The sequence below is a fragment of the Varroa destructor genome, unplaced genomic scaffold (assembly GCF_002443255.2).
Source record: "Varroa destructor unplaced genomic scaffold, Vdes_3.0 BEIS01000003.1, whole genome shotgun sequence".
NCBI classification, from domain to species: domain Eukaryota; kingdom Metazoa; phylum Arthropoda; class Arachnida; order Mesostigmata; family Varroidae; genus Varroa; species Varroa destructor.
The window spans coordinates 42,075,562-42,096,709 of NW_019211456.1; the positions used below are offsets into that span (position 1 = coordinate 42,075,562).

The window sequence follows — 21,148 nt, forward strand, 5'->3', positions numbered from 1 at the left end:
ACGCGACTGGATGATTGTTATTTAGTGATCCTATGCTGCAACTAGCTGACCGGAACCTAAAGAGCAAAATTTTCGATGTGTAGCATCTCAGGCCTTCTAATTCGACGACCCCTCACGTGTATACACGTCGCAAGACCGATAATCTAGTGCAAAGGTTCTCAATGGAGATGTGTTTGTTTTTTTGTCTTGGTCATGGATATGGTGCCGAGAAGGCGAAACTTCGATAAAAGATAATAACTTTCGTTCTAAGCGGCCGATGGTGATAATCGACGTGTTTTGATGGTCTCTGCGAGACAGGCCCCAGATCACTCGATTAGTCAAGCAACTGTTGTTCTAATCTAACGAGATATCCTGAATTGCTAGTACAAAGTTTCGCATGTACAATTTCAATACAGAATCATTGTCGGAACTTGCACTATTTCTCCGCTATTCAGATCGCACTATGTTTAGCAATGAACCCTTTGAGTCCCACATTTTACCTCAACCAACTAACTACTACTATATCGTAAACATTTATGTTTAAAGTTCTACACGTGGTACTTTTTAGTAGAATGTTTAAAGTAGAGTACTTGTTTAATACGAAAACAGAATTAGTTCGTATAACTCATCAAGGTTCTTGCCTATGACATTGAACCTATTACGCGCACAACCTCGTTTGTAGCAAGCATTATCTACAAAAGCCGTAAGATCAGTAAGATTACGTTTGACCCAAGTCATGGTTTTGCATTCCAATGTCCCAATAGACAACGACTTACAAAGATTACAAGAGCTTCAACTCAACAATTGTGAGCTTCGTTTCTATTCATTCTCGACTACATGCCACCCTAAAATGAAACAAACAGCTAAATTGACTGGATCAAGCGAGACAATGGCCTGAGAGGCCAAATTTGACCAAAGAGATCAAGAATAGTTTTTTCATGGTTCGAACAAACCAAACAATACCCGCAGGGTTGCCTGGCTATATGAGATTTGAATATCTATTGATATAACACGCATTGTTTATGTTACATTGTTCTTATTCGTATGCATGCTTTTTTGTACCAGCATATACCATGGTTTCAATATTAATATTCAAGAACAGACACGTTCGAAAAGACGTTATTGAATTTGTGCGCGAAATATTAATAAATGAACTTAGAGCACTGTCCTGTAGATACACAAAAGTTTGAACTTCACATAATAACAGACGTTTATTAATGCGAACGCGCGAAATTCAAAAATGTACAACGACAAAATCTACTTCAACAGGCCAGAGTCAGCGCTCCGTAGTTTGATGTTGAGCCTCTTTGTGCGTAACGATTTTTAACCAAATCGAAACAAAAGACATCGAAGAGTTAAACGATCAGCGGGGAATGCCCCACAGTTTTGCCAACCGAGAAGTTTAGACTTCGCAGATCCTCGAGCCACTAGGCACATTTTCCCTCAAGGCCATATCATTTTTTTCTTCTCGTAAATGGCTGTGATGATGAGTCCTTCCATTCAGGTAGTGGCTTATTAATCTTTTAGACTTCAAATATAGAGCTCTTTTTTACTACGCTATTACTTCGCCAAACTAGGTCTTTAGGCTCAAAATTACTGAAACTGGTATGAATATGAAGAACGCTAACGCTGTGGCTGTTATTTTATTGGAAATTTTAAAATATTAAGTTCCCCTAAATGACTGACCTTATTTAGAGATTTGACGTTGTTTCACATGATCAGAGAAAATCCAGGGTGACTTCATTCCGCTTGACATCCTGATTTCTTAAATCTGTTATGCGAAAATATTTTTTTAATTTCACTCAGTTTGTTTTCACTGCGAGCAAAGCGTTTGTGATTCAACTTTGTCGATTGGTTTATTCATAAACATAAGCTGCGTTCGAAACATCATCTTTTAACATTTCCTAGTAATTTTTTCTTCGAAGAAGATTCTCCTAGAGTCTTCGACGGGACTTCCAGAAGTTCTACTTTGTCACATTCAAAAAACATTTGAGCTTCTCTAATATTCATTAGATAGATTTTGCTTTGATAAATCATACTTTTGAGTCGCTCAAAATTCAAAGCGATATTTTGTTTCTATAATAATATCGTAACTACGCCTCTGGCAAATGATGTAAATCCTCTATGGGAGACTCATTTACTTATCACAACTGACATGTCTTAATTATTGGAAATAAGTGCAGCATGAATAAGCCCATTTATGACTCCGTTACCTTATGACGTTTTAGACGTCGTTAAGCGTACTACAAAAAGTACATAACAGACACCATAAATCTTGCCAGCTGTTCACCCTCCAGTCACAAGTTTGGTCCTTGTTTTTCTAAGTTTAACAAAACAAGTTTTTTTCAAACTTTAAAGAGAACTCATAGGGATGCTTGCACGAGTATCGACGAGTGACCAGGACAACGCAAAGCTCGAACATACAGACACATGCTGTATATGCACATATTATTTCATTGGTCTCCCATTACGCCTTTATATCAGTTCCATGAGAAAGAATCTGCATCGAACTATGAAGGACTACGCAGCATTCATGCAACAATTCGAATCCAGGCCACGTTTTATTATGATAATTATTATTCAAGATGACAAATAAAATTACGATTCAGCAAAAACTGTTAAGTGATCTGATATAATGGATTCGTGGTCGGCGTCCTGCAATTCTTCCTCTTCCTCGGCGTAGTCGGCTGGTTTGAATACGCCTTCTTGTATGTGAAGCCCTTCCAAATCCACGCTCGGCCATGACGTACCGCTCCTAACTCATTCAAATTTGACAGGTTAGATTGTTTTTATAGGGTGCAAATAGGCGAGTCTATACGTCTTTTTGTCTAGGTAAAGCCGCTACAGCATTAATTGTAAAAACCAGAAGAAAACTTCATTCAAATCAACTTCAAAAGTGGGGATTTCGAAATTCAAATATGAGTGAAACAAATGCTCAATAAGCAAACCTAGTAATTCGGTCGCAATGTTGCATCTTTTTTTTGCATTCTGCTAAGCATGAAAACTTCCTTCTTGGGTCAACAACCTATCTTAGTGCCTACATATTCTATACATATCCTGTACCGAGTCGTTCCTCTAGTAAACTTTCTCAGATATAGGCGCATTTGTATTTCGAGATAACAACTTACACAGATATTTTAGCAGCCATTCTTTCGCTTAGGGCGCGCAAGAAAGACGCCAAGGGCGTCAGCACGTGAAAATATAAACCCAACAAAAACAAATGAGTAGTCACCAATAAGACCATTCGAACGCTTTCAGGTATAGGCTCAAGATGGCTACGGGCTATCTGAAGCCACCGCGCTTCCGGTACGGTGAAGTGCTGTTCTGATTGAAGTGGTTTTTTCATATTCGATAATTTGCGTAACGCTTTCTAGATAGTGTGTATTAATCGATTGGATTCCGTATGATAAAAAATTTACCATCACCACACAGAACTATATTAATATGATTGCAAATTCTCTACAATCAAAAAAGCATCAGATTCCTTCTTAAAGCCTTTCTACTTCGTTATTTATTAGGATTCATAATGCAAACAGAATCCCCCACTATAGGGACAGAAGCTTTCCTATTTTCATGTAACACATCGTTATCGTATTATGTACGCTATAAACGAACTGCCTGCAAATTTCGAAACCTGCTAACATTCAGCATCGTCATTTGATAAAGTTGCCCTCTTGAAAGATTTCACTCAGAGCTGCCGATAAACCAGCAACAACAATACTCTTTCTCTGGTATCGTACCTGCGATTTATCTTAATTATGCTCGTTTCGGAGTAAACAACTAGCTAACCTAGCTGCTATACATTTCGAAGTTTTCCCTAAGACCTATTCGAGAAAATTCGAGTGTAAGATGTCCAAATCAAAAGAGTCAAGAGAGACCACCTAAACAATTAACTCCTTATATTAATTGAAGTTTTGCTAAAAATTAAGTTAATGCCTTAATTAGTTAACTCTGCTAATCAATGTTTCTTGAGCATACTAATGTTCAAACATATGCCTCGACAACCTCTGCAAATAAATCAGGTTACTAGAATTCAAGCGGAGACAGGCGACGCTGGGATCTTATTGTGTGTTCGTTGTATAATTGTTACTAAATACTTAACAGAAGTTCATAACAACATGTGTTCTATTTTTGCCAGCGTATACTTTATTCGTCGTAGGCAGTATCACTACGAGTCCGAATGACTTCACCACTATCCACCACGCACAAATTCAGTCTCGTCTGTTGATTACGCTATTCTAAGAAAAGTTTATAACAGATATACGTATTTAGTTGAACAGAACACTACGCACGTGGGACACCAACCTTGGATCAAACCCCCTGACCTTGACCTGGCTTCTTTTTCGCGTCGGGAGATGACGCCTACTTTGCTCAAAGACACTGATGGTATGTCAACGAAATAGCTATTGGAATCGGTGTTGCTAGTCCTGCGAATGCCTTTGTTTCCCTCATTATTGCTATTTTGATCATGATTGACGGTCGTCAGCCTCTCCAGTATTCGCGCCGTCTCTTGTTCGCCCTGTGCGTATGGTACGATTTCAGCGACTGTATGATCAGGCGAAAAGCACCGATTTATGTTGCATGTCATCAGCCGGCTTTCTTAATGGGAAGACATTTACCAGTAGCCGTCTAATGATTACCCGCCGTAGAGCTGAAAGAATGAGTTTGAATCAGCGGCATTTGCATCATTCGCTCTTACTCGATGGATTGCTTTGTTCAGATCAGTAGTATTTTTATCGTCGTTCTCTCGCTTATCCCAGCCATTCAGCTGCAAGCAGCTTGAAACCGCTAGTTTATGGTTGAGTCGCCCAATAGCTCCTTTTTTTTTCGTCATCTTTAGTAATAGTAGTGAAATAACGTGGGCTGACAAATTATCTGCACCATTGCATATATTGCTCGTCTATGCTAGTATACTGTGTAAGCATCCGGTAGCACATCTGGCGTTGAATCCAGTGTGAGCACTCAGCCTACAATTGGGATGGGTATGTCTACGTGGTGACAGCTGGTACTATCGAAACAATACCGTGGCAGAAACTTCAGCTCCTTTTCAACACGACGGCAATTATAGGGTAAGAGAAAATGGCGGGACTTTGGGGGTGAAGGTGAGGTACCACCGGTGAAAAGCGTGTTCGCCAATAAGCCCAACTCATTACGACAATAACGACAGCTGCGGTTACCGCTGTCTTGCTGCCGAGAATCACTTGAAATTGTCGTCTGGATTCGTGTGTAAGCTCTGTTCGAGCCGGGCTGCTGAGCCATAGAGGTTAAAGAACATTAGCGCACGCCTTTGAATATGATCTAATAAATGGTCATCTCCAGCTCAATTAGCTGCTAAATTAATAGAATTGAGTATATATAATGTAAAGTGTGTACGTGTTCTCCGTGACTCCCTGTGTGTACCCTGTCGTGCTTGCATTTTGTGACAGTGTATATTTTGTAAACATATAGCCCTGGTGTGTTTACGATGAGGGTATGTACTAGCGCTCAGTGGTGGCCGTGCTCTTTTCTGCATAGGAACATAAATTCTAATCTACTTTCAACCCTATAATACATAAGCAGTGATTATTCAAGCTTAGTTTCTCGGCGATGTTTACCACGGTTTGTGCGTATTTTGTATTAACAAACGACTTGCAACTAAGCACTTTTGTTCGCTTCCAGCTATCCGTTAGTATTTTCAGAGTTGTCGAACGAGAAATTGTTACCATTCTATTCGAATTAACCTTGCATTGTTTTTCCGTTGTCTTTTGTTAGGCCATACTTGTTGTAGCATGTTCTTTGAGCTACGCTCTTGGGCAGGAGCTCGAGGTAGGGCGTGCTCGTAATGAGCGCGAGTCACTTAAAAGTAGTTCGGGTGGCCGTCAGTCTACACTCTCCCCACCGCCCGCTATCATTCCCTCACGACAGACATCATCGAAAGTAGTCTTCCGAAACGATAATCATCGAGAAAATACTATCAACCACATAGACAGCGAGTTTCAAAAGCAGAAATTGCCGGTAGGTAGCGCGGAAAATGTTCGGAAATTGTTCGGTGCTATCTAATAAGCATATAAGGCTCTACATTTGTAATACTTGCTAAAATAGAATAGCCCAAGATAAAGCATATTTGAAGCAGACGACGTCCACAAGATGTTCGAAAACAATCTCTTTCTCATATCACAATATTGGAAACAGTTACCATATATTCGACTCTGATAATATGTTTACAGTCTTGTGGGATCCCGTACCACTGTTTTCTATTCCCAGCTGGGAAGCTGATATACTCATTAAGCAACCTCTAAATGCTCGAGAAAGGGAAATATGAGGACTACAAATAGCTGCTTCGATAGAGGTTTTGTTTATCACTATGGTGCTACATATGTCTTTGCTTCCTAATTTTAGGAAAACACTCCCCAGCCATATGATTTTGGCTACTCTATTCAAGATGAGTATGGAAACAGCCAGTATCGCCAGGAAACTGGCCATCAGGGCGGAATTATACGAGGATCATATGGCTACACAGATGCATTGGGGACCTACAGAAAAGTAAAATACATTGCTGATGGGAACGGTTTCCGCGCTGAGGTGCTATCGAATGAGCCTGGTGTGAAAGGCGAAAATCCTGCGTCTGCATCCTTTATCGTCGATGTACCGCGTCAGACATTCCAGCCTGCGGGATTTTTGTCGCCGCCATCTTCAATCTCTAAACGCTCAAACGTTCCGCGGCGTTTTCCGTCGCAACGAAGGTTTCCCTCAGCATCAGTAACTTCTGCCGTTGTTTCGACCGCTGCTACACTAAGCTAATTGAATAAAAATAAACAGGCTCTTGGCTGTAGGCAACCAGTCACTGACCAGTGGCTGCACCCTATAAGCAAAAATTGTTTACTTAACATATAGGACTGTTCGGTAAGGAAGGTCTGTGTGATAAGAATCAATAAGTCCAATCTCGAAAAGGTTTGTAAGCATAAGAGGGTATGCGATAAACGTTTTAGCAATACGCATCGTACCCATAATGAATGGGCAGTCCAGAAATCGCATTAAAAAATCTAAGTTCAGAGCAAAATTTAAATCCTCGTTACATGAAGACTAAATTATTTCATATTTTCAGTCAATCGACAAAACTGCCAAAGCTCCTCGTGTTTGAATACCTCAAGTCTAGCGAAATGCTGTTTCTGAGTGATTGTTGAATTAAATAATATGCAAAGCTTATGTTGCGTCTATGAAACTTCTGCTGTGCAGAAAAGCTTCATCGCGTAATGTATAAGTAGATGAACTTTTCAACATTGACATCACCGTAGCATAGCTGGGCAAAGCTCAAATAAAGCATACAAAATAATATAATGTAAAACATTTTAACGAAGTTTTTTTTACTTCTCAACATCGTGGCATATATAGACAACACCTCCGCTTATGAAATTATAGTTTTAACTACATATTAATTATATCTGCTCATATCGCAGGAAACAAGAGCCTGACTGTTAAGCTAGTATTACAAGTAACGTTGGCAACGAACGCCTGGTTCGACTGTGCATAAGCCCCTATTTTTATTCTTTGAATGCCGTTTATTTCGGCATGCTTGATTTAACACCTCAAAGGAAGTTGTACATTAATCAAGGACCTTCATTGCTTTCATTAGAATATATATTTAAAGGGTGAACGTTTGTAAATATATGTAGGCGATTCTTAATTAGTCTGTATTTGTCTAAAATGATTTTTTTTACTTTTTCTTTTCTGATACAAGTTGAATTTGAAGGTCGTCAGTCTAGAATTACATTTGAGGCAAAATTAGCACAGTAACACTCTCGATGATCTTGATGACCACCGATTATTTCGGAGCACTCAAGTTTCTTGAACACTACCTAAATAATGTGAAATTACTTCTTATCCAAAATATATAGATTATAACAAATTTTACAGTCTTCTATATTCTTCTTATATTCATTTTAAACGATCACGTCTGAGACGAGTTCTTTGTCGCACGTGTTTTCTTACAGAACCCTTATTCCTCAAGCTGGAGGTTGTGTGATTAAGCTTTACTATACGAATCTTGCCCTTATTGCATGGTTAACTGGTTCGTTTAGTACTGCGGTAAGGTCTAAATTCCACTTCTACTGTCAGTTTCATAGCTTAAGTTTAAGTAAGCACTTAAATGATGGTAGTATGATTTATTCTTAAACAGTTTCCTAGTATGCAATGTTCTCCTCAATAAGTTCCATAAACCATCAAATCGGAAAACATTGCACCTTTGAGCTTCTCGTTAAACCCTAATTTGAAACATAAACGTAAATTAATAGTACTAAAGTTGTCCAAAGTTTTTCAAAAAACTGCTCCATTATGCTGTGTTGGGTGTGTTAGCGCCGGTTGTGGTTAGATTTGAAGAACAAATAAGTTTTATTAAGTCAAAATGCTTATAAAACGGTTTGCGTCCGACACACCAGTGACGAAGCTTCAGATCATTCAAACCAGCGCATGCAGTCTTGTGTCTTGGAACACTTTGTAGTTTGGAAGACGAAAATCGACTACTAAAAACCACGCATCATGTTTCGTGCCACAGGCGCGAAAGTCAACTTTGCTCAAGTTATGCCGGTACTGTAAAAGACTCTTGGATTTCACGCTATGAGTCTATGTCAAGGGCACAATTTTTCAGGGTACAGAAGAAATCACGAAAAAGGCAATATAGCCCATGCAAGTGCATCGCCGAATTGCAGAACAATGATGCCCCTTAGACGAGTCAACCTGAGACGATCATTTGGAAGCGATAAGGTTTACATCAACGATTGTCCTGAAAGACGTCAATGTCGCGTAAATGCAGACCTGTCAATAGCCTCTTTCAGGAAAACTTAAATTCACTCAAACTTGAGTCAGATTACGTCATTACAGGTGGCCAGACGTGAGTATGACACAATCGTAGGTGCAAGGTCCAAATTAAAGTGAAGCTTTTTCTCGTCGGATCTCGATTATCGGAAAGTTGTACGTTATGGATTTGTACCGAATAGTTCTACGGTTCGTTTTAGGAACGTCGCATAATACTGTTCGTTCAAATGGACTAACCCCACGAGAACAAATTGTTAGTTTTGTATCACGATCACACCGGCTTGCTGTCACTATCCACATTGCTTTGCTTACAAAAAAAGCTTAACGCCTTTGTTTCCTGCACCAGTGCACTAAGAAGGTCTAGTCATCGGTGACTTTTTTTGTTCACAAAGCCTGCTAGACGCTTGACAGCAGGAAACTTTAATACAGATGAGGGTATTTGAAAAAAAGAAAGTTGAGGCCTATATTTAGAAAATAGCAGGAATTATTTTAATGGAGATGAGGTTGATCCTAGGCACTTTAGGTATGGACAGTTAGTAATGAGCGGAATGCTCGATTTTTTTTTTAACCAGCAGTACACGACATAAAATATATTTTATACCAATTATCAGTAGTCCTGCTAGTTTAAGTGCGGAAATTTTTTTAATAGAATGTGGGGGTAAGATTCTCATTCGTAAAGATATATCAAAACCTAGATCGAAGAAAAAAATGACGGCAGGATAACATAGATATTTTCTTGTAATGGCTAATTTTTCTTTTAAATCTTACGAGTGCGAATATACTAAAAAATTTGGTTCTATATAAAGGAACAAGCTATTACAAAGACCTACACTAAATTATGCTGGGGTTCTAGTCCGATGTCAATGGCATACACTCATCCGCAAGTATTATTACTACTTTTAGGTGAAAAGTAGTTCTTTCTATAAGAAAACAACTAACCCCTCATCGCAGACAACAATGCGTCATTTTTGGAATCTGAGCGAGAATTAGTTATGATCCAATCCGTACGCGCTGGGCAAACCCCCACCGAGACTAGGAACTTCTTGAATCATACTGAATTGACAATAGAACTCGCAAGTTAGTATGCGACTGCAGAAGAAGCAGTATCATAAAAGTTAGACAGGTTCTCTCTGAGCTCAATAAAGCCAAAAATATTTACTAGTATTTATGATTTACTCTTTTCAAGACTGAAGCAGCAAATCGTCTTCCAGCTTTCTTTAACAAGAACTGTTTTATTCTTGACATCACTAAACCTTTTTTCTTCAGAAAGGGGAATGTGAGGAAAATTCACTATAGATATTTATCTACATTACCTACAAACTAGTGTGCAATTATGGATAGCTAGAATATCTCAAAGAAGAAAAGACATCAACAAGGTGGTTTACCGATTAGTGCAGATTTGACTGCTTGAGAATACAAGCGTATTCTGTGGAGGATAGATTTGGCCGCTGAACAGCCTAGATTTGAACCCGTTGGATTCCTATGTCTGAAGTTTCATTGAGCGAGAGTCCAACACGTCTCAACATAAGAATGCCAACTCACTTACTTGTGCCTTTTTCAAAAAGGTCTTTCGCAAGGGGAACATTCGAAACGAGCATAGAATGAAAGCTCTGTTCGTGACAAATAATAGTTATATTTCGCAGACATGATCGGCAGGAATGACACTACTAATATACATAAGAAATTCAGTTGAAATATTCTTTTTTGTGTAGATACTATTGAAAACAGCACAAGAAAGAAGTCCCTGTATCGGTGCCGTATTAATATATATTAGAATTAAAGGGTTTTTACTCGCGAGTAATTCTTAACCTGTACCCCATCTACATTGAATCATCCCCCGACGTGAACCGTGAGCTATTACCGCGGAATTCTCTAGAAGGGGGCTCAGCGTGTAGCTTGGCCCATCTCAGTTGCCCGCCTGTTTTTATTCACCACAAGCGTTGCGGAACATCAGCCCTGATGTGAAGCACTAAGTCACGTTACTTTTTCCACCGGTTGTTGACTATCCGTTTTGTTGTGTCACCGACATATGGACTCACGATGCCTGTACCCATTAAGACGAAGAGACACACAATACATGATATCTGTTGTAGTTGTTAAGGCCGCTGGAACTATGCGAGTATTATTTCATGCACGGTATTCTTTACCATACTCGCCTTATAAGCCTAACCTCAGGGTTTATCCGTAAAGTAGTGTGCCCAAGTGGTCTAGAGCGCTGCTTTTAGGCACCTGTCTTTTCGAAGGCATCCGTTACTGTTATCGGTCTTTTCGACGGTTCTCCGAAATTCAGCCAGCTCTGGAATAAAACACTCAACCAGGTATTACTTCTGCAACCAAAAAAAAAAGCTGACATTTATTACAATATGAAAAAATACAGTTAAGAGCGAATTTTTACACTTCTACGTGACTCTCATGACCGATAGCCGGCACTTTTTTTTCTTTATTAAACTCATTCATGGACAATCGTAGCCTAGATGCTCAAGTATTGTCTCTCCGTAATTCACGTAAAATCCCGTCTAGCATATTCAGATCAATATGTTCAAAATACCACTATGCTGTGCTGCTGTAAGGTATAGCACGTTCTACACGTTTGGAGAAACATAGATTTCCTTTTTGCCTGCAAAATTGCACGCGAGTTGTAATCTCATTAGTACATTTGTAGATTAACGTGGTCGTATTCAAACGACTCGTCTGAATACAAACAGGTACGATGAGTTTTAAGCAAAACTGTTTCTGACCGGCACCACACTGCAGGTCCATAGAAAAAAAGGTACATTGAGAACTGAGTCCGGCACAGCACGAATTGCCGCTTTATTTTTGATTGTTGACCTCTAAATTACGTCAGCTTGACGGCCGTCTCTTTTGTTCGGTGTGATTATCGAGACATGTATTCATACAAGCCTTCGTTAGCAAATCATCGGTCATCATCAATAACCATACTTGAGTGTTTTAACGTAATCCATAAAGACAAATTTCGTCTGAAGTTTGTCTGGTCCTCATTGATGTGCTTTAGCTTTTTTTGTTTTGACTATAATAGATTACAACTTTAAAGTATGTTCAATTGAATCAGCCATACGTGGTTCCGAGCGCGAGTATAATATTCTAACGTAACCTCATTGACCAGTTCATAACTCTAAATACCTTTTAAATGTTTTCACTGAGTATAGTGACAGTGTGTAGCAATAACGTGCTATGGCGTTACAATCAATAACAGTGAATGGCTAGAGACTAGTAAGGTATTCATTCTATCCAGATACGAAACACTCATTGTCATTAAAGATAGCTGATATGAAAGACGCACGGTACTTGGTACAGCAACAAGTTTATCTCCGTCATAGCCTATATTCATAGTTATTCTTTGTTTACATGGTTTTCAAGTTCGTCATCTACCTGATCATTTTGTGCTGTTGTTAAGACCAAAGAACCGTTGCGACTGGCATCGATTTTACCGCGCTGAGGTGTAGAAATTTCCTCATCTTCTTGAAGGAGTCCTTTTGAATTTTCATCAACTTCATGAAGTAGCTTTCGAGAACCTTGATTGCTAGCCTGAAAAGGTTCTGAAGGGGCCTCAAACGGGGCGCCATCCGTCTGAGCCAAAGAGGGAGAAGTTCCCGAGTTTTCGTCGGGAATGAATAGAGCTGTCTCAGAGTCCGGTACGTTCGAAGTAGGTCCATTTTCAAGACCCAATCGGTGAGCCTCTAAGGTAGAATACTGCGTCAATCTCAGCCTATCCTCGTCGGCGCAAAAGGCGATCATTGAGGCGTATGTAGAAGCAACTGCATCGGTTATCATCTTAGAACTGCGAACAAAGCCTTCAAATTAAAACAAAACTTCCTTACGTTTAATACAACACCTGTGTATTTGCTATAAACGTCATAAATGACTGGATACGTATTAAGCGTTGTCTTACTATCACAGTGAACATACTGGTAGAAAGCAATGTACATTATCAGCTGTCTTTAAAATGGAAACCTGCTTCGCTAAGAAATGCTTCCCTTTACACGAAGTACATTGCGTAATTCCAAACTGCATGATTATATGAATTCAAGAATAATTTTAATTTAATCAAACGAATGTGCTTCGCAAGCTTTGCCCTATATGTTTAGATATACTCAAGATTAACTTACACTTTTCCTTTCAAGGATAACACGTGTTGATCCTTGGGATCCATCGTTTGGTCGGCAATTGAGTCCTGTCCTACAACCGACAAACAGCTGGTGTCCGCACGAGGTTCACTGAGTCGCTCGCGGGGCAAATGATGTTCTTCCGGCCCCTCTGGGTAGATTTTTTCGCCCCCGAAAGTATCGCTTGCTTGTTTGGATTTATTTTGGTGTTCGATTGTGGCGTCGGTTCGATTGCCACCCGTGGAGTTCGTGAGGTTCGCAGGAGCTAATTCGCAAAAGAAACATATTAAACGATATACATAGACTACAGACTAGAATCTCGAACATAAAAAGCACAGTTGAAGTAGCAAATAATGCTAGTATTACAGACTATATTACAAATAGCACAACGTTTAGCTCATCGAATGCCTAGCTTCCTGCAAATACTACATATAGCGAACAATTAGACGATAACAGGCTTGGCGAAGTATAATTTGTTTTGGTTTCTTCGGCCAGTTTGACTCACAGCATTTCCTATAAGCTCAACAGGAATCCAACGAGTAACTACGAGTCTTACAGTTGTTGACAGCACAGACGACCATCGTTTAGAAGTGACAGCAAAGAACTGAGATTGCAAAAAAAACTTGTTAGGAACATGTAACTTATATTCGCACCGTATTGAAACATACAGACTGCTTTGACAAGGGTCTCGGTAATAGGTAGCACACAAGAACAGCTTGAAAACAATGACAGAAAATAATAAGGAGAAAAAGTAAGGGTGATAAGTACAATGCTGAGTAATGGTGCCAAGGCTCGTGCCTTTGGCTGCGACAGAAGCAGTAGTCAGGCCCGTTAACTCTGCACCCGTATCTTGCGAGTGGCTGAACTCAGAATCTCTGCACGTCGACGGTACAGTGGCAGCGGCTATTAGTTGTCCCGGTCTTGGATCTGGCTGCTCGAACATCACCATTTCGTTGTCCTGCTGCAGAGTCCCTGCTGACGCTATCCTAGCAGTGCTTTCTGTCGTCTCACTAGGGTCGAGCATTCTGCCACTATTGCGCTCAAAAGGCGGCTTGAGGTCGGGATAAGATCGACGCCTTTTCACACCTGGATTTGTTCCATCTGTTCCACGGGTCGTACCACGACCGCCAAAGACCTGGGCCACCCCAGTGAGGAAGCAATTTCCCGTGGTTATTATTGCGGGCATTGGAGCCGCTACCGCCTGTAACAATTGATGCCACGAATGATCAAATTCGTAAAAAAAAGATGAGATTTATTGCGGCCACTCGAACGGCGTTCAGGCGACAGGATGTTTATGCGAAAAATCTCGAACCGCGCTAGTGGTGGACCCATTGTAAAAGGTGGCGACACCTCAGGAAACTGTGCTGTAAAAAAATTCACGTTTCACGAAGCGACTTTGTCTATTATTTTTGTAGAGCAATAAATTGTTAGACACCATAATTAGGTACAGTGGATTCATTGGAAATGCATTACTCGATGAATATATCGACATGAACCGAGCGGCATACACAAAATGCTATGTGTATTCATCGCCGTAATTGATTTTATTATCAAATCCACGAATCGACAACAACCTGTCTAGTTTTACTTCAGTGATTCAACCATCTATCAGTTTTATCCCGGTAACATCATGATTTCCCGTACTATGATGTGAAAAAGTGGCCCGTGTACGAACAAATATCTAAATCTATTACCCCACAGTAATTTCACACAATTTTGTTTAAGCTGATTTCTCCCCAGTCCGTAGTGCACTGAAATTAGAAAGATGACGTAGGACATTTCACGCTACAACAAGCGTGTTCACGCTACAAGAGGCGTAGGGGGAATTTTCTCAGTGGTACAACCTGTGCTGTGCGACTACCTGGGAAATTACCTGAAAGATTAAACTTTCGAAAACATTTAAGGTAGCATTGACAAGTTTATGACCCTGTCTAATCTTTGTTTACGCACGACGTCTCGATGGAGTGTTTATTTTGAGGCCCTTTTCGAACCGTAATCCTTGTGCTCGCACTATAGAACTAAGCTTAGCTAAGCTTAGTTAACATATTAATGCCATGTGTAGTATGTTCATGTATCTCCAGAATGCGCTTCGTTCATAATTCTCGGTGGATTTTAGTTTTCTGAAAATGCATCGACGTAATTCTGTGATACATGAGAGAATTTTTTACTTTATTACGATACACTCTTACAATTGTTACAACCCTTATCGTCTCATATGAACACACCCACGCTGTGCCTTGGGTAACGTTCGGCCGAGTTTTCTGATTCGAATTTGCCGCTTAATTCGCCATCCATCCCACATGAAACAAAGCAAACTGTTTAACGTGAGCCGATGAATAAGGCTCGGTCTACGTCCAGGTGAGCTTCGTTCCACCGAGAATACAGCCCTCTAATGCTAAACTTTTCTCTTACACGTCACTCCAACAGTCATTCATCGGAACGATCCAGTCTAGCAGTAGATTTTTGAAAAGCATATTGTCAGATCTTCAAACATTTCGGCATACAAAGAAAGCAAACGACTATATATTGCCAAGGTAGATGGTTTATCTGCACGGAAACAAATAGCAACTGTTACCATGGTCCTGTGGTGCAGGCGATTCGTGGGCTGTGGGAGCGTTGGAGAAACCTGGGACTGTGTAAAGACGGTGCCAGGGGATGGCTGGCTTCCGTGGATGTTGTATGTGTAGGTTGGATGAGATGCAAATCCAGTCCTAGCACGAACTGCAGTACTCCTGAGCGTGGCCATCCAAGGATTTTGGTAAGTAACGTAACGACTTCCATTTAGTTCTTGTTGAAGCTGTGAAACATTCGGCACAAACAGCGCTTGAGACTGGGCCGACTGGGCTGATGGATGGCTCGCCACCTGTCTGCAAAATAACGGTTTTCACACAGGGCAATCCGTACGTAATCAGTGATTTTTTCCGTTCATCTAAAGACATTGTTATTCAGTCATAATACGCCGAGACAAGCTTTGAAGAATAATTGCAGTTCTTAATTATTGTATAAAATGTAAATAAGATAGGTGTTTCGATTAGACAAAATATTGTGCAAGCTATATTTGTAAGTTTATGTGATAAACATTTACTAATTAGTACGTCTATAACAAACTACTGGACGCGCCCCAATTTCAAAAATGATGCGCAACACTGTAAGACTCAGCTAGACTGGACTCTCATACAAAATCTATATATACCTGATGTGTTATACAGAGTATGCTTCGCCAATACTGTGAAAAGCTAAATGACACATGATTATTAAAACTAGCATAAATAGTAATTATACATTTGTAGGTATTTTCCTCATGCTTGAAGAAGATAGGTATAACGGCTAATTCTCATAAGCGATACGTACTTCGTTAACTGTATTCATTGGCGTATATAACTCTCGAATACATTAAGGTTTAGTGGCGCGCTATTTCGCCCACCTATTCGATGAATCTTCAATGAGTCGATGAGTTTCTCCAATGTGTCGCTCGAGATTGTCCGCTTGGCTTGTGTAGAATGTGAGACAGATACCACACTGGTAGGGTGTCAAGACTGGGTTAAACATAACCTGTCTAACAAATGTGGGAGGACGTACACATGTGTAGAGTTGAGTCCTGCTGAGTATCCCTGATCGACCGGTTCCAATCGGCCCAACGCTATGAGATGTAACCGGATCCTGGATGCCGTTTCTAGGGTAGCTGGTGACAACCATATTTATTCTTTTTCTACATTTGTTACCACATAAAATACATATTAATTATTTCGCAAAACCGTTGAAATCCTAACGGTGGAAAGCTTTTAACGTTAGTTTACTAGATTATACATTTATTAATATTTATTTTTTCGCACCGCCGTTCAAGTCATCTTGCTAATAACGCACGTATGAGTTAGATCGTTTTTTGATATCGCCATATTGCTGACGTAGATTGAGAATACTTTTAGAACCAATTGTTATGAGCACTCATCAGAGAATCAATCTGCCCTGGGCGTAAGAGTATATTACGCACATATACCTACGACGATTTAGTCAACTATTAATGAAACGGCAGCTACAGTGGACAACTGGCTAAAAATGAAGTCCTGACAACGCCTATATCCAGTATAACCTCAGGAGTAAGACAACCAAACCAAAATAGAGTGTTGTCTACAAAGACAAATTTTTCCATTCTTCGTTTTATTTAGCAGACGCCAACTCTTTGACAACTGACACACCTATCTGAAACTCCGCATCCCAAACAATATCAGTTTTACAAGTCTATATAAAGAATAGACACTGACAACTTACACACACAAACACGTCTGTATCAAAAAAGATATGCGCTCAAAATCAGCTTATTGTGGAAGCGTACTCGAAGCAGCTGACTTCGGTGACGAGCTCGACTGCATAGAAGCTCTCCCTGACCCTCACTTGTGCAGATCGAGAAAGAACGTTTTTTCTATTCGCTACTGACCGTGTTCACCTTCATAAAATAAAGTAGCACTTATGATATTTAGACACGTAATGAATGAACTGAACAAATCGGGCAACAGTTGACAAATAGGATCATGCTTGGTCAGCGTCACTAGACACGAATGCTGTTCACTCCAATGGCAGATGGTAGGCGTACGCACTGCACTAGCCAAAGCACGATACCTGCACGCATTTTATGAGCAGTTAGCTTGACGGTGTTCACGTTGCCTTAACGTTATAGTAAAGACGAGCTCATTGATAAGAACAGTACGACGTGCTAAAGTCGTCAAGGATAATAAAAATCGATGTCTTGCTCTTTTTGCACTCATTGATGCCATTTCTATTAGTATCGGGAAGATAACAGTTCAAATTTACTTTTGTTTTCGCATGCTATGTAGTCGTCAATTCGTAAGAAGAATCAATTATCGACCGGACAGATTTTTGACGTCTAAGAAACACCTGAAAGCCTGAATTTTTTCCAACTTGTTGATATTTAATGTTGTTTTGGCGGTAGCAAATTGTTGTCAAACACAGCTAATATGAATTCTCAGTTTGTTATTATAGTCGGATATATGTATTTGCCATATTTCGTCATTTTAATACAGTCATAAGTAAAAGCGTGAATAATCTAGATTTCTTCCTCCCAATTAGTAAGATCCCATCGCTCTTGAGCGAAACTGAGGCCAGGTTATCTTCGCTTACCCTTTCAAACACTTTAACCAGAGTTTTGTTGTTTGCGCTTTAGATTGTAGTTCCGGTTTGCCCGCTTTCACCATTAATTCAAGGTGAGCAGCCTATGCAATCAGGTCTAGTTCTAACGGCAAATGCCGGAGCTTGAGGATATCGTCCTGATCGAGATTTGATAGCAGTGGCCCTACTGTGTAACCATTTACTATTTTCTAACGTAAACAAAATGTTTATAATGTCCATAAATGGCAGGCGCAGGCCCCATCAGAGAAAGACAATAAGATGTAACTTTACACTCTCTTGGGTAATCAATTATGTATAAACGAACAGCTGGTTTTCCCCGATTGTATTACTAAAGAACGCTATCTATATGAGTAAATTCTATCTGTCCACCCGCCCATAAGTAGTTGCCTTAAAGACCTTGAATCATGTCAGTAGATTTTGATTTCGGATTGCGAACATATTGGGTAAATAAAAAATGACCGGACACATAACATTCACATGTATCAATCTTATTACTGCTACTATAAGTAGTTGCCTTAAAGACCTTGAATCATGTCAGTAGATTTTGATTTCGGATTGCGAACATATTGGGTAAATAAAAAATGACCGGACACATAACATTCACATGTATCAATCTTATTACTGCTACTATAATAATTCCACTACATGTATCAATCTTATTACTGCTACTATAATAATTCCACTACATGTATCAATCTTATTACTGCTACTATAATAATTCCACTATAGTAGAAATACTCATTATTTTAATACTATTAATTTTTCCTTTTATTTGGTTAATCAATAAACTTCATATGAAGTGGCTTTACCATCCGTTCTTTGGAATACGATTCACCATGTCATGCATTCTATCGAGCGCGCTAGGTTCACAGCCTCTTGTTCGCTGTCATTTATATACTATATATGTCATTTATATACTATATATGTACTAAATGTGCTCAACCCGAGGCCAGTATTTTCCAGAACCTAATGCATTTAAATTTACGTATCACTATGTGAACGTTTTCTTGATCTTTACGAGTACGTATTTGGCACGATTGTTGTCCTTAATGCCCACTCACTGGTGGCACAATTATTAGACTAACGCCGTCGGGGGTATCCCTTACGAGTTCATCTGGTAGGTCTGCACAGCGAAGTCTTCCGTCATCCTGGCGTGCATGCTCTTCTCATGGGGGCACTCGGTGATAGGGCCTGCTCGCCCTGTTCAATTGGGTTAAGACTGCTCACCTTCCAGTGGCGAATCAGTAAACCCGTTGTCGTCAGTAGAAACAAATCCACAAATTTACACACCTCTCAGCCACGTGCTTACTCACGCGCCCTAATCGTCAGCTTGGAAAAAAGCATGCTACCAGGCATTTACTTCTCATGCGCTTGAATCATACTGAGGGCACTCCAAGGCTTCAGCCACTCGCAAAAGTGAGAATCGTTCTTTTTTGTATTGAAGCGATAGAGGGTGCTTTGCTTAAATAAGAAGCCGTCTTCAACCTTTTTGTCGTACATTAATTACTAATATCCACCAATGGCTTGCTGCTTGATGCGTAGCGAAATCCGTCAGCCGATAGGCTGACGGATTTCGCTACGCATTTTTATTTGCTCTGGTCAACGAGTCCCATACTTTTCTAATATATGCTCTCGCACTACTTGGACTAACTCAGTATAGGAAGTTATCCTCGTGGCGGTAGGGACATTAGCAAAAGGTGCTGATCTTGCCGTTTTTCCTAAAAAAATCATTAACTCGAGTTTTACAACTAGCTTATTTCGCTAAGAACCTCTTGACACTCACGAACTCAATGAACGTCTCGTCAGCTATCCTATAGGGACGAACTAATTGCTCAGGCGAATCAGTCTCCTCTAAGTAGAAACGCTCATACAGCCTCGCTTTGAAGCTTAGCTCGCACTTAGCTTTTACACTGACCTTGAAATCCAGTTAAACCTGGGCTATTCCTTGCAAACGTCTATGCGCTTGCCTCATGACCTAGCTCGGTGACCATGTCCATTCTTGTAGGAGCCCCTCGTCTTCATCGGCTTGGAACTCCTCTCGTCGGATTCAATCCGGAACGACTTCAAATGAGTCAGCCGTTCGATGTACTTTTTAATGACCTCGGCCGTATCGCCAGCCATCCCACCGAGGCCATTAGAATGATGTGGATTGAATTATCTTCATTGTTGGCTAGGGGAAACGAGCAATTATTTACCGCCGCTGGCTTCGCATTTGTATGATCGTAGATATGTATTTATTCACATATTTAAACTAAAACCATACATAGTTAAAAAAATAGGTCCCAGAGCGTAGATACAAAAAAGCTGTGCTACTATCACCAGTTGGTGATGGCCTAGTGAGTAATGTGTTTGCCTGAGACATGGTGGCCTTGAATTGAATTTGGGCGTAAACGTACCTCATTTCATGCTAGAAGCTAAGCGTCTGATGGCATACCTGACAGCGGTACTAGGCGTGAATCTCAAATATTCAATGCTTTTATTACTTGTTATGCCGCCTCAGCTGTAGTAATATAAGTTGGCACCAACTGTAAAAGGTAAATCCGACATCAAAGTGCATCCGTTTTCGATGTTTCTTGCTGTTTGCATGTGCAGACAGAATTTTGTGCTATTCTCTAGGCTGGCGTGGATCTACTTAGCTATAAACGGAAATCTAAACTGAGACTTTTATCTTTAAGCTATCGGGAAGGTTCCCGGGTTAACAAAGACTAAACGGAGGGTGTCTGTTCTGTCTATAATACTATCTGGTGTAGTATTAAGGGTCTATGGGTAAGATTTCAAGGATATTTATCCGCTACAAAGTTAATATCTGTAATCGCTAAGGGATCCCCACTCAGTTTTCGCCATGCAACAAATGCCGACACGATACGCGTAAAATTAAGAACGTTGTTTAATGTAAGAATGATATTAACGACAGTAGTTTTGCAGCAGTATATCGTGAAGGTGTAATTTATTCCTAATGTGTTCATTCTATGCGTGTTATAAGTGCATAGCCTGACTATAACAGCACAAACAATATATCAACACAATCATGATATATGTGCATTAAGTTTTGCCGACTGGAAGCCTACTCTGAGCCCCACCATTTAAGTTCCGTGTATTAAGAACGTTCC

At 40.1% G+C, this 21,148-nt stretch overlaps 2 protein-coding genes and 1 long non-coding RNA gene across 17 annotated transcripts; 1 reads left to right on the forward strand and 2 right to left on the reverse strand.

Annotated features, from left to right (window-relative positions):
- The first annotated feature begins 1,379 nt into the window (after window positions 1–1,379).
- On the forward strand, window positions 1,380–7,305 carry LOC111248133 (uncharacterized). Of its 4 annotated transcripts, none has more exons than XM_086984583.1 (3): window positions 1,380–1,483; window positions 5,731–5,973; window positions 6,358–7,305. In XM_086984583.1, exons 1-3 carry the CDS (start codon window positions 1,454–1,456, stop codon window positions 6,757–6,759), a joined length of 675 nt encoding a protein of 224 aa, XP_086840709.1. In that variant the 5' UTR covers window positions 1,380–1,453; the 3' UTR covers window positions 6,760–7,305. The 4 variants fall into 4 exon arrangements, with proteins under 4 accessions (XP_086840709.1, XP_022655670.1, XP_022655669.1 ...); XM_022799935.2 differs by lacking the exon at window positions 1,380–1,483 and adding an exon at window positions 4,246–4,365; XM_022799934.2 differs by lacking the exon at window positions 1,380–1,483 and adding an exon at window positions 5,163–5,449.
- LOC111248072 (uncharacterized) lies at window positions 2,510–17,484 on the reverse strand. Of its 11 annotated transcripts, XR_015324479.1 has the most exons (9): window positions 17,163–17,484; window positions 16,318–16,602; window positions 15,463–15,760; window positions 13,662–14,094; window positions 12,897–13,158; window positions 12,160–12,568; window positions 10,926–11,065; window positions 10,631–10,813; window positions 2,510–2,734 (listed from the first exon to the last, which is right to left on the reverse strand). XR_015324479.1 is itself a non-coding variant. In XM_086984567.1 (7 exons), the coding sequence occupies exons 2-7, from the start codon at window positions 16,587–16,589 to the stop codon at window positions 11,091–11,093; spliced, it is 1,680 nt and encodes a 559-aa protein (XP_086840693.1). In that variant the 5' UTR covers window positions 16,590–16,602; window positions 17,163–17,483; the 3' UTR covers window positions 10,975–11,090. The 11 variants fall into 11 exon arrangements, 8 of the variants coding, with proteins under 8 accessions (XP_086840693.1, XP_086840689.1, XP_086840695.1 ...); XR_015324480.1 differs by lacking the exon at window positions 10,631–10,813 and having other exon boundaries at window positions 10,940–11,065; XR_015324478.1 differs by lacking the exon at window positions 2,510–2,734 and having other exon boundaries at window positions 10,387–10,813; window positions 10,940–11,065.
- Window positions 17,485–19,952: 2,468 nt separating this feature from the next.
- On the reverse strand, window positions 19,953–21,125 carry LOC111247185 (uncharacterized). 2 transcript variants are annotated; one of them, XR_002671994.2, is made up of 2 exons: window positions 20,473–21,125; window positions 19,953–20,208 (listed from the first exon to the last, which is right to left on the reverse strand). It is a non-coding gene; the product is annotated as an uncharacterized LOC111247185 (long non-coding RNA). The 2 variants fall into 2 exon arrangements; XR_015323178.1 differs by having other exon boundaries at window positions 20,435–21,125.
- Window positions 21,126–21,148: the final 23 nt, after the last annotated feature.